The 13,994-nt window shown below is 26.9% G+C and overlaps 1 protein-coding gene across 1 annotated transcript; it reads left to right on the top strand.

Moving 5' to 3' along the window:
- Window positions 1-4,840: 4,840 nt before the first annotated feature.
- On the top strand, window positions 4,841-13,560 carry LOC136973516 (uncharacterized). Its single transcript, XM_067268246.1, has 16 exons — window positions 4,841-5,045; window positions 6,192-6,292; window positions 6,448-6,736; window positions 6,833-7,105; window positions 7,171-7,449; window positions 9,217-9,462; window positions 9,948-10,599; window positions 10,677-10,822; window positions 10,909-11,087; window positions 11,184-11,332; window positions 11,408-11,556; window positions 11,647-11,740; window positions 12,200-12,347; window positions 12,448-12,640; window positions 13,075-13,208; window positions 13,287-13,560. The coding sequence occupies exons 1-16, from the start codon at window positions 4,970-4,972 to the stop codon at window positions 13,476-13,478; spliced, it is 3,300 nt and encodes a 1,099-aa protein (XP_067124347.1). The 5' UTR covers window positions 4,841-4,969; the 3' UTR covers window positions 13,479-13,560.
- Window positions 13,561-13,994: the final 434 nt, after the last annotated feature.

Genomic DNA, 13,994 nt, shown 5'->3' with positions numbered 1-13,994 from the left:
ATATATTGTGTTTTCAAATGCGTATAACATGGGAAAATAAAGCAGGAATTCAAATTCATAAAACTTAAAATAATTTTTATAAATTAATTTATAAAATAAGAACATTATTTAACAACTTTATTATTTTATCTTTAAAAATTATAAGTAACCTCTTGGTAATTGGCATATCATTGTAACGCTGTCACTCGCATTCCCTTGTTGAATACTTTCATGAAATGTTCTTTCAAGTAACCCATTTCCTTTCTAAGAATGAGAATAATTAGATATATTAAGTGACTCCGAGTGAGAATAGAATCTTGTCTTGTCATAAAGACAATTTTTTTTTAATCGCTAATCTGGGAAAATTTAATAAAATTATATTTTGAATTCACTGTGTAGTGATTCATTGAAGCTATTTCCATTTCAAATTAATTAAATGGTTTACTAATTATAAAAAATAGTCGAAAATTTAAATCCATATTTGTTAAAAATTAATTGTTCTTAACAATTAATAATACTGTTTTAACCGCAAGAATGTTATCAAAGCGTACCGAGAATTGCGAAATTCAAAATTACTTTCAAACGTTTAATTAAAATCGAATCATATTTTATCAATTTTAATTCTTTGTTTAAAAAATTATTTAACAAATAAACAATTATGATACACATGGAAAATAAAAATAAACATTAAGATTGGTAATTTTATCCCGAACAAAAGTACAGAATAGGACGTTACGCTCCGTGGTAATCATAATAATCATACATTTTTTTTCATAAATTTTCATTTATTTAAAAAGTTATTGTAAGAAATATTACAAAATAATTTTTATAATTACGTATATATGCCATTTTAATTGTATCTTTTCCTGTAATATTTATTTTGCTGCTTTATTTCTAAAAAAAAAAAGAAATTCTACACTTCACTCTCGCTAATCCGAATATTTGTTTTTCGGTTTTTTCATTACATATTCCAGCCAAAAACAGCAAAAGAAATAATAGATTATTTTTTAAAATCATGTAAATTTGTATCAATATAAAATAATTATTTAAAATAATGTATATATTTCTTAATCTTTTGATTTTCCTTTTCACGAGTAAATAAAACTCCGCTAATCCAAACAACCTGTAAAATGATTAGTTTGGATTAGCGCGAGTACTTCAATTTCTCATGATAATTATTTTATTAATTGCTTTGATATTGAACCGTCACGCATGTAGTAAGATCGTCTTAATGCATAAAAATGAATAAATAATCTACACTAAATTTCATATTATAGGCTAAATGTTTATTTAGATTACCATTCAAAGTTAAAATTTACAAGAATATTGTATATCAGTTTTATGCATTTTAAGAGTTATAAAGTTTAAATGAGGTATATCGGTCTTATATTAATTAGATACAATATAAATTGATTATTTATTTTACAATAAAAAATAAAAAAATATATCTTTTCTAAAATCAGTTCTATAAACAAATAAAACAATAAGAAAATATAATAAAAATGATTAATACAATAGGTATTAAGTAAATCATTTAAAAAGTATGCATTCAATAAATCATTACGCTTTGCAAATATATATATTTAAAAAAAGCTATAATTTATTATCTCATCATTAAATTTTAAAAATAGTCTTTATAATATATACGTATTTCAATATTAAATAAGCCTATATAAATTCTTAATATTTAATCAAAATTCGTTAACTCTAATAATAAATTACTTTAAAAATGTATTTATTATTTAATAGAAAAAGAAGTATAACAAATTAGTGTTTAGAACCAGGTTTTTTTTATTACTAAACAGCCATAAAAAAAGCAGAACAAGGTTTTTGTTAAATAAGTTCTTGCAACACATAAAAATCAAGTTTTTAGAGTAACTTAACTAAAGCAAATATATAACTATATTGAGTATTTGTTTTGGGTTTAACCTTGCTAATCATTTTGTGGTTGGCTAGAAAGTATTTGAACATTTCCGACCTCGACATTAACCCAATCTGACCGTGCACAAACCGATTCAAATGACCTATATTGTGAGTTTACATACAATGGACGGGATACGCGCTGGGCTCTGTCATATTGGAAACAAAAGGTGGCATTTCCTCTAAAATGGTAAGGTCACACTAAAAATTTTGATATCTGAGATAGTTCTTTGTTCATTTTCAGTGAAATTTTAAAAAGAACGTTACCTCATTCACATTTATGTCTAGTTTAACTTATATCGTTTCGTATTACCACACGAATATAATCCTTGTTACATTGCAGTTAAAGGACATATTATACAAACTGTTTCATAGTCTATTTTAAAATAAGGAATATTCTTTGTTTTCTAGTTTTAAAAGCTTCACGAAACATATTATATTATTCAAAATATATTTATAATTCTTTATTTATTATAACATTTATTTAACACACAGAATATTGTTAAGGCTATGGAGTTTTTTCGAAATTATACGATCTTTGATCGTTTATTTTAGGTAATAACCGAATAAATAATTTTAAAATAATATTTAATTTATTAATTTTTGTTATTAGCTTTCTACTTTATTTATATTTTTTTATAATTTAATATTTATTTCATATTTAAAAGGATTTTTATAGCTATTAAATACATAATTTTATTATTATATATTTTAAGTATTTTCGAAATAAAAAGTATTTAGAACTCAATAAATATGTGTAAATATATTTAAATCAGTTAATATGTTTAGGCAGTATTTAGACAGACATTAATATTAAAATCATGGCTTTTTATATGAAAACTATTTGAATATTCTAATTTTAAATAAAGGTAAAAGTAATTTTCAAAATTTAATACGTCAAATAATTCTATAGATACTTTGAATAATAGAAATCAAGAAATTATTATTAAGATATTGAATTTGCGAGAAGTTCATATGATAATTTTAGGATTATTTGATTTCTTTTCACTTTAGTGAGTTAAATAGTTTAAATAGATCAAAATCTAATGTTGTTTTACATAATTTTAAGATTATATAAATTAAAAACATTCATAAATGTGTAAATGATTAAATATTTAAAAAAAACTCAAAAATTACTTGTTTTATTATGCTATATTTCAATAACTGTAATGATAATTATAATAATAATGAATAGAAAGTAATTTCTTTTTGTTTATTAAAAATTATAAGTTTCATTTTGTGAAATAATTATATATTAGAACATTATATAAATAAGTTAAAGTTTTGCTTTATCAGATCGTAAAATTGTTTTTAAAACAGAAATAATAAATTAATTTCAAAATTCTATAAAATAAAAGATAAATTTTCTAGTCAAAAAGATTCGATTATTTCATTTTGTGGGAATCGTCAAAGTAAAATGTTCTCAAAAACGGCGCCAACAATACAAATTAAGCATTAACGTCATAACAAATATCCAGCATTGATGTAATTTCCGTTGGATTATAATAGAACAAACAAACAAAAGAAAACTAGTATGATCATTAAACTTTCTTGTATAAATCTATTGCGTAATGGAAGGGTTTTAACCAGACATAAAAGTACAAAAAACGGTAAATGATCTCCAAGTTCAAGTTCACATTGAAAATGAAAGGTTATCAATGAATATTTATTTTCTATAGCACCGCTAAGTACAATGACCTGTCACGTCCAATCATTTGTGAACTCATCCGTTTATCAGTTAATATATATTAATAAAATATCCATTTTTTTATATAAAGAGAATTTTATAAATTAAATCAATTTATACACAATAAATTTTTACGGTTTTTATTATATATTTTACACGCAATTTAAATTATTTTTATATTATTAATAAAAATTTATTATTCAATAATAAACAAAATAATATAAAATGATAATTAGTATTTTAATAAAATAGTTTTAAGACTATACGAATTATTGAAGAAATGGCGTTAATCACTTAAAAATCTTCGTTTATAAAAATCGCTACAAGACTTATTTTTTATATGAAAGTCATACAAATACATCAGTAATGTAATTTTATTTGTAATTTATATTTGTAAGAACTAATACAGAATTTCACTGCGCGATATTAAACCCATTCAGTATAATTTGATATGATACAGTTTGCTTATTAGTCATTACAAATAAAAACTAAGAATGAAAAAGTAAGTATAGAAGTTAATGTAACAGGATATTCGCTTTCTAATTCATTCTTTTAACAAATTAATTCAGCATAGAAATACTGACATGGTTCCCTTAACCACAGAAATCCAATTAAATAGTAAATGATTTTTAATTCGCATGAATGATATCCAATGAGGAATCAAAGAAGCATAAAATATTTTATGGAGAATATCTCAGAATTATAAATATTAAATAATAATATTTCAATAACAATTTTTTTATATTTATTCTCGTTTGATAAATATAAACTTTATCGGGAAATGGTTATATTGTTATAGCTAGGGTCAAATTTATAAAATTGATATGTAGATATAATAATTTTCTAAATCTGACCGAACAAAGAATCTATCTAACAGTATCAGGATATAATTTTGGAAGGTTATTGAATCGGAAATATGAATGATAATGGAATAAACGTTAATGTACTCGCAAATGATATCGTGATTTTTTATTGTGTGCATATTATACAATAAGAAGAGGCATTTGACACATGGCGTGCTCATTCACCTTTCGCGCACCGTTTCAAGTAAATCAAGTTTTGGTTTCAATGTCACAACAGAGTCTTTCGAATCGGATTTCACTGAAAATTTCAAGGTAATAGCCAGCGAAAGGGCGTCAACTGAGTCATTCACCCATCGCTTCCCGGATATATATTGCTTAGCTACGGAAATAAAAGCTTACTATTTAAATAACTGTCTTATTCTATATCGTCCGTGATTGGTTTAACCGAAATTACGTCATTCTTCTGTTCGTATCTAACTAGTGGCCCGTCGAGTAAATTTTGCATCCCGACCATAAAACCTCACTTCATACACAATATAAGGAATATAGGAGAGGATAAATATGTAAAGTGGCAACTTACATGTGCAAAATGAGCTTCGGTAAAATCATGTTTCCTGTGATATCGTTTCTTGCAGCTCTGCGATTGTTGACTGAAGGTAGGACCTTTAAAAATGTTTCAAAATTAAGTTGTTATAAAATATAAATTATTAATAATAATCAATTTAGTTTACATAATTTATAGTTTTCGTTCGATTGATGCAGCTCTTACTATTCTAATAAATGTTAATCAACAGTACAAAAGTTTTTAAACAATTTCTATAAACATCACAGTTAATGCTTTCTTTTACAGTTTTTTAATTGCTGCATTGTATTTTGGCAATCAATTTATGTAATAAACATTGTGAAGTGTTTATATTGCCTTATTTGCCTGTTTAAACTGTGAAAAATTAATCTAAAAAGTATTCATTTGCACCTAGTTTATATTATGCATAAAATAAATAAATTATAGAAAGTTATTTGTATATTATGAATCTTATTGTTGCATAATTGCATTACTTGTTAATTTTTATTGGTAGCAATCGTTTATAAACACTAAGAAATAAAACATGTTCAGATAATATTAAAAAGCGCGTTTAATTTTCACATACATTCGGAAGGGCTTTCTTTGTAAAATTACAAGCGGAAAACGGAAGAACTAATACTACACGAATGCTGCTAAGCGGAAATGAGTCACAAAGTATTTCCTTCTAGTTATTTTTTAGGTCTAGGGATAAAATTAACAACGGAAGGTAGTGTGTTGACATTACTGAAGCTATGGTTTTATTCTAGTTAATATATAATTACTTAGTAGCATTAAATGAAAAATCTCCATTCTTTGCATTTCATTGACTTCATTACAATATACAGTACATTATACCTAAAATATGTTAATTATAGTTATCCGTATTAAATTTTTAGACTAAATCACTTGTGATTTTTATGTAAATACTGTATAACTGTCAGAATATTATTATTCATTTTTACTGTATTGTAAAGTTGTTCAGCAGGAAAAACACTTTTACAGGTATTTTCCTCAAAAAAAAAAAAAAAATATATATTTGATGAAAATGCCTCTATTTTTTAAATTGCACAAAAACAAAAACTTAAACTAATTAATGAATAAATGCATATTTATAAAAAGAATATAATGTTTATTATAAAATAATGTTTTTATTATAAAAATTACAAGATAATATCTAAATAAATATAAATTAACATATATTCATTATAATAAATATGCATAAAGTAAATGAATTTTACAGCTCACTCGTGTAATAATGGCAGAGGTATTTACGTATACGAGAAAATTCCAGACTATGTTTTAAGCGAAGGTTACGTTGGTGAAACTACGAAAGTTGAAGTGGTAAGAAATTTTAATGTGATAAGTAGTGTATTGTGAATATATAGTAAACATTTAATAATCTTTACTATATATTCATTATATGTTTTTGCACGTTGAAAGAATATATGTTTACCATTAATAATATATTAAAAAATACTCAATTAATTAATAACTAGGTAACAAAGACAGGGGTAGGCGGAGATGTAGCAAGAGAATGCGGGCAGATTTGCCTTAAAAATCAAAATTGCTTTTCTTTCGGATTCCTCCCGGGTAAAAGACGATCATCTCCATACGCACCACCGACTGATAATTCTTGGAGAAACGATTTATATGAAGTTCCGACATTAACAGCAGATTACGACGAATCTGTATGTTATATATATCAAAATAAAACATCAGCCGTAGGAACAGAAATTCTAGTTAAGAGACCAATGTCATGGCATTTTAATAAAATATGTCTAACTTGTAAGAGAAATTTATATAAAATGAAAATGAAATCTCATGAATTTGTAGTGAAATAGTTAAATTTTAATTGTTTTTGTTTTTTATATCTTTTATAAGCTCAAAAATTAACAAGTGCAGTAGAAAATTCTATACTTTTCGCATTCTTAAGAGTTCCTGGTTATAAATTTGAAGGAGAAAATGATAAAGATGTATTTGCGGCAAACGTTTCTGAATGCGAAAGTAAATGTTTTGAAGAAGACATGTGCAGGTCTGCAACATATAATATGGCTGGTCAACGTTGTCGTATGTCCACACAGACAAGAATGATGAATCCAAAAAATTATACTCAAGACGGAAATAGTGAATATTTAGAAAATATGGGCCTTCCTTGTAAGTATAGTTCGTGCATTTATTTCTTTTTACAATAAAATATAATAAAATTTAACATTATATAGTCCGCGAGAGATGTCCTTCAGTGGAATATGCATTAGAAGCAAAGAAAGCTGTAGAGGAATTATATGAAGCGGCTCTACTTTCTGTCTGGGATACAGAACAATGTTCTAAACAATGTGAACTCGCTCAAACTTTTACTTGTCACGGCTTCCACATAAATGAGGTATCCAGAACTTGCATTTTATATGACGAAGAAATATCTGGATACAACGAGATCCCTCGTCCTCAAATAGATAGCAGTGGTTCTTTACATAAGGTCATATGTAACACACTTGATCGAGGTTAGTTGTACTTTTAACTTTACATTCACAAATTAAGATCCCGTTTTATAAGGAATCTTAATATTAATAATTAATAATGATAAATCTTGAATTTGAAATATCATTTTCGTGATAATTTTTTCATAAAGTATGAAAGCGTAAGAATATAAAATTTAAATTATAAACCATTTTAAAAGAGAAAAAAGTTACTGTAAATATTTATTACATCATTAATGTTCAGAAAATAGAGTTAAATTCACGTATATTCGGTATGAATCCAAATGATACGGCTCCATTTTATATGGATATAGCTTATTTGAATGGATTAATTATATAAATCATTCACAATTTTAGTTTAATAACGCTCCTGAAATGGCATTTAGTAAAAATAATTCAAATTAACAGATAATTTATTTTACTTGAATTAACCGAATCATAATTGTAACTTTTTAATAATTTAAATTCAAGATTTATTAATTTTATATTAATCTAATTATTAAAAAATTAATAACATAAAACAATGAACATAAATCTCACGAAAAAGTACGAAAAAGTGCCATAAAATTAATCTTTTCACGAGGTAAGTTTTCTAGAAATCTAGTGGCAAAAGACTATTCTAGCTACGAAACAGAGATTTTAAACATTAAAAAAACTCAAAATGGAAACACTTCATCAGCAAGAAGAGAAATTTACAAATATTTTATGCATTTCTGAAGACCTATGACTTCACTAACTGCAAATCACTAAACTTACTATGTAGTTGACATCATATTATGAAATGTGTAATCTAAATAGACCTACTACAAAAAAAAACTTGAAGTAATTATTTGTTTCAACAATTCAAGATCAACAGAAAAATTATTCGTTGTGACTTTGAACTATAAAAATCATAAAAGTTTATATATACAAAGAAGGAAATAATAAAGTGTCAAACAACAATATTCAAAAACATCGCATTAATCGCATATTTCTCATCCTAAAATAAAATAACCAACAGTGAAACTATTTTTGAGTTTACTGATGTAATTTTCTGTTATTAAAATGAATTTGTATATGAATAAAATTTTAAAAATATCGAGAAGAGCGATTTCTCAAGGATCGGCAACAATATCTCATTCAGCTTTCGTTCTCTCATTTGACGATGATAGTTACTTCATTATAATGTAATATTTATACTTTTTTGATGAAGAGGTAGCAGTTATTTGTCGATGTACAGTACTTCATTCAACTTTTCAATCAAACACCGAATAGAGATGAAAATGAAAACAATTTTTCTATATTTGTATCTATAAAGTTAAAATTTTGAATGTGCATATACTACATCTATATTGACACAAATATTTATTTATTAATATAAAACACACTATTATCTATTTATAATATCCTATTTTTCGAAATATTTAATGTATATCTAAAAAGAATAGTTACTCGATTATGTAATAAGTAATACTGGAAGAATTAAAGTGCATTGGAACATTCAGTCCTCAAGAAGTTTATGTCATTGAACAGAAGAGAAAATACATTTCCAGGATGAAAAGTTAAACGAAACAACAAAAATTATTATTATTATTAAAAAAATATAATAAATTCTTTAATGATTATTATTTGGGCGAAATGAAATAATAAATAATAACAAAATAATTTGGAGAGATTTAATATATTCATTACAGAAAAATTGCAGATTAACGCAAAAGAAATGTAAGTAGATTTTTCTGTATTATGTTATACGATGATGGAAAATTTTATATTGAACGAGATACTGACAGTTCCATAAAATCTCCTTCCTAGACGGATTTAACTATACATGTCTTCGACGCAAGAGATTGGATGTGGAACATCAAGTGGAAGTGAAAGCTCATTCATTCCAAGAGTGTTTAGACGAATGTGTCAAGAGATTGGGTCACTCTTGCCAAGCTGTCACCTACAGTTCCGGATATTTATCTTGCCGATTTAGTACAGATCAGGACAATAAGAGAAGTGGACGACCAAAACTAGTGGATGACAAATATTACGATTACTACGAACTTAAGTGGCGTAAGTAATGGATGGAAGGGGAGACTATTAAAGGCACTAAAAACACTACTAAAGGCACTAAAACGATACTGGAAAATAATTAATTCTACAAATACACTGTTGCTTTAAACTCGTTATATTAAGATTTAAATATCAATACAAAATAATCAACATTTATTCGTTCCTTGAGTTATTAATTGCAAATCACTAACAATATTTTAAAATTTAGTATATGGAATATATTCCCTCAGCGACGTGTAGACCTATCTTTTTTTAGAAATGATAAATCCAACAGAAATTACACCAACACTTTCAATTTCTTCTTCATTCAAGTCACAATATTTTTCATTTTTATTTTATTTTATTTTATTTTAATTTAGATGTATTTAATTCGTTTATTGAATGTTTTAATGTTAAAAGTCATAATATCAGTAAACTATATTTTAAATTATTATATATTCTTGTATCATTTTGAAATATGTCAATTTATTCCAAATTATTTCCAGTGCGAGGAGCTCCTAATCAAGGACATCCAGGATATCCAGGAGGAAGTCACGGATATCAAGGAAATCATTTTGGTAGTCGCTCTGATAATCCTGGAAATAGCTACGGCCCCTTTGGACCGGGTGGAAATTATGGAGGACAATTTGGACCTGGATACATTCAAAACAGTAATTATGGGCATCCTCATGGTGGAGGGTATGGCGGAATTCAACACGGCAGCGGTTATGGTGGAATGCCTCAAGGAAGTGGTTACGGCGGCATTCATCATGGTAGCAGTTACGGAGGAAGACCAGGATCTTACGAGAGAAATTGGCACAGGCCAGGACCATCTTACCCATACGGACACAGATTTCGACCTCCGATGTATCCTCCTCGAGGTCCTCCTCCTATTCATGGAGGTTATCCTCCTCTTCCACCTCGTGGTCCACCATTTCCTCAGGGTGGAGGTCATCCTCCTCCTCCTCCTCCATTTATGCCCGGCGGTTCTCCAGAGATCTGTAAACCCGGAATGCTAGGAATGTTTCGAAGAGTAGGAACTGGATTGCGTATGAGAAACTTTTATATCCGTCGAGTTGTGAGAGCTGAACGAATAGAAGAGTGTGAAAAGGCCTGTATGGACGAAAAGGACTTTTCTTGTGTCGCCTTCAATTTTAGGTAATGAATTTAATTAATATTAAATAATTTTAAAATAAAAAACTTGTCAATGTGTGTACCTTAATTTTCTTTTTTAGAGCTGTTTTTCCAGATAATTGCGAGCTGACAGATCAAGATTCTAGACAGCTACAGCTCATTAATCCTGCTCATTTTGAAAAAGATTCTCAATTTGATTATTACGAAAGGGAAGGATATGGTACTGGAAATTCTGGTTGCATGGATGGTAGGAAGATTCTTAATAAAATTATCTGCTTTTTTAAAAAAAATCATAAATTCAATAATAATTTCATATTTAAATTTTTATTTTAGTTAGTCAAAGCTGTTCTTTGGATGGAATGGAATTCTCTTTGAAAACAACAGAACCATTTTTTGGTAGAATTTACACTTATGGTTTTTATGATTCATGTTTCTTTGATGGCAATGGAGGAACAGTAAATGTGTTAAGAATCAGCCGTCCGAATGGCTTTCCTAGATGTGGAACGCAACAAGTACATTATTATTATTATTATTATTTTATTTTAATTTTCTATGAAAAAAAAAAACATTTCTTTTTGTTTAAAGTAACTGAACTGAAATTCTTTCAGTATGGTGATTCTATGACCAATATTGTTGTCGTACAGTTCAATGATTATGTTCAAACAAGTAGAGATAAGAAATATAATTTAACTTGTTATTTATCTGGTCCTGGAGAAGCTGTTGTAACATCGAATTACTTAGATGCTAGGGTTGATGGGTCGGTAACAATTTGGTAACATTTACTAGAAATCTCAAATAATATATTCTAAATTTTGTATTTTTTAATATAAAGAAGAAGGTTTCCAACACAAATAGAACATCTACCCGCTCAGGATATGCTAACATCAATAATAAGGCTGATTATTTCATATAGAGGAACTCCAACAAATACTATTGCTGTTGGAGATCTTTTAACTTTTAGACTAGAAGCTAGAGGACACTGTAAGTAAAAATATGCTGGTATTATTAATTGTATTAATAAACTTGACAATAATTCAATATTTCTGTCTAAAAAATTTTTTTCATTTCTAGTTCAATATGATTATTATTCTGATATATTTGCAACAAACGTGATTGCCAAAGATCCATATTCTGGAAGACAAGTTCATCTAATTGACGCTAAAGGGTATAATTTTGATCTCAGTTTCATTTGTTATTAAATAACATTACAGATTTGTGATCAATCTTCACGTATATCAAATTATTTTATTGCAAGGACAAACAAAAACGATTCGATAAAGATTTGCAGGAAATAGAAGAAAGTGATAAAATGTAAATAATCAGTCAAAAGTACTGTAAAAATTTTCAAAAGAAAACATTTCCCTTTAGTTATATCCTGTTGCCCTGTACTTTCTAAGGGTCAATGGTAAACTATACAGGTACACTTCCTGTTTATACAATGCAAACATTGTCGACTACTTTCCACCATTTCCTACGATTGGTTATTATTTGTTTCCTCAATTAAAGATAATTTTTTTCGGAAATGAGTAGATAGTAATTTTCTCTTCTTTTTTTTATTTGTAATTTAAATTTTCAAGAATTTTACACAGTCTCATTTTATTGTTGAATTATTTTATGATTTCAGATGTCCTGTAGATTTATATGTTTTTCCGGAACTCCACCGCACACCCGATGGAGCACTGGAAGCTGAATTTTACGCTTTTAAAATACCAGATTCTAATTTACTCGTTTTCCAAGCGACTGTTCGAACGTGCAGAGGTCCATGCGAACCAGTACGAAATAAGAAATTTTTATAAATTGAGACAAGTGGCGAATTTGTAATTTAACAAATAAAATTGCAAATAATAATTATTTTCAATATATTTTCATTAGGTTATATGTAATGATCGCGATCGTCCTGGGTCTTTTCCATCTTGGGGAAGAAAGAAAAGGAGTGTCGTTGATCCCAATTCTAACTCTAATCTTAAAGCAGATAATGTTACTGAAGAAGAAGAAGATGTCCACGAACTATTTAAAGTCTATTTTGATCGAACTGATATACCACCGAATTCTCCAAAATCGAATAGTATGCTATTTTTAAAAAAATTATTCGGTTAATTAACTATAAATTTAATCAATTTAACTAATATACACTAAAATAATAACAACAGTAATTAATTAGCACGCGTTGATTATGAGTATTTTAAAGCATTAATTACTCTTTTTATCTATGGTAAGATCATTATATTTTGAATGCTTAAAGTTTTAAAATGTTTCAAAAAACTAATTTTGAAATAGTATTTGTTTCTATATAAGCTTATGTTTACGAAATATTAAAGCAGCATTTGCACAAAATGTTGCAATAAATTACATCATTACGATAAATGATATAGTACAATTTTGTAATACGTTTTATGAACAATTCAGATTTAACACATTTTAAAATCGTTTATAAATATGTAACTTGTGCAATTCTTTTTTTATTTTTATATTTTAAAATGTCTTTTGTCCATTTTATAGAAATTACAAAAGCGCCGGTATGCACGTTACAGTCAGGATATTACACACTGATGGCAGTTGTCATTGTACTGATTTGTGTTATTCTAGCCATGTCTATAGCTGCAGTTTTCTTTATAAGAAAATATAAATTGGCCGTAAGTATATTTAACAGATAAAACATAATCGAATAAATACAAAATTGTATTACAATTAATTATAAATCTATTTATCAGAAAAAGGAATGCAACACTTCTGGGACGAATCGAGGTCTTAGTAATTTATACATTAGCCGGTATCCCGCAACTGGTCGGATAGAAGATCCAAGTGAGCCAATTTATACAGATCCAGCATTATTTGAATCAGCCAGGAATATTAGACCAACGACGTTAACTCAATTTGGACGAACAAAGCCAGAACTCGATTAATTTTATTCACCGATTTGGATACTTGACTTAATATAATTCGGAGATTTCTATATTTTTTTAATGAAAAGCATATGGAAAAACTTCCTATCTTCATTCATTTTTAGTTTTCTTTTAAAATTCTTTTGAATGTAAAAAGAATTAGAACAAATATTTAATTTTCGGATGAAGGCTAAGCATTGTTTTTAAAAATTCTGTTTTTTTTTTTAATTAAAAACATGATGGAATTTTTAACAACAATCAAAGCTTTTAACAAGTAACTTATTTATATCTTCCGATCTTAGAATTACCAAGATTTGTGAACTTATAATAATGTAGATAATCATTAATTTTCTATTAAATGTTTTTGTCTTGTATACACTGAAATAAATTTATAGGCCAAATGTGATTTTATTGGAATCTTCAACGTGCTTTCATCTTAATAATCATAAGTCTTTTGTAAGAAAAAATCGTCTGTTATACATTTTAAAATACATAAATTTTATATTTGCATTATTCTCCAGACTCTTCATTTATTTA

Source organism: Centruroides vittatus, unplaced genomic scaffold (genome assembly GCF_030686945.1).
Source record: "Centruroides vittatus isolate TY-2023 unplaced genomic scaffold, ASM3068694v2 contig_3187, whole genome shotgun sequence".
Classification (NCBI taxonomy): Eukaryota; Metazoa; Arthropoda; class Arachnida; order Scorpiones; family Buthidae; genus Centruroides; species Centruroides vittatus.
Note: the sequence above shows the minus strand (reverse complement) of the source record. Positions and strands in the feature narration are given on the sequence as shown.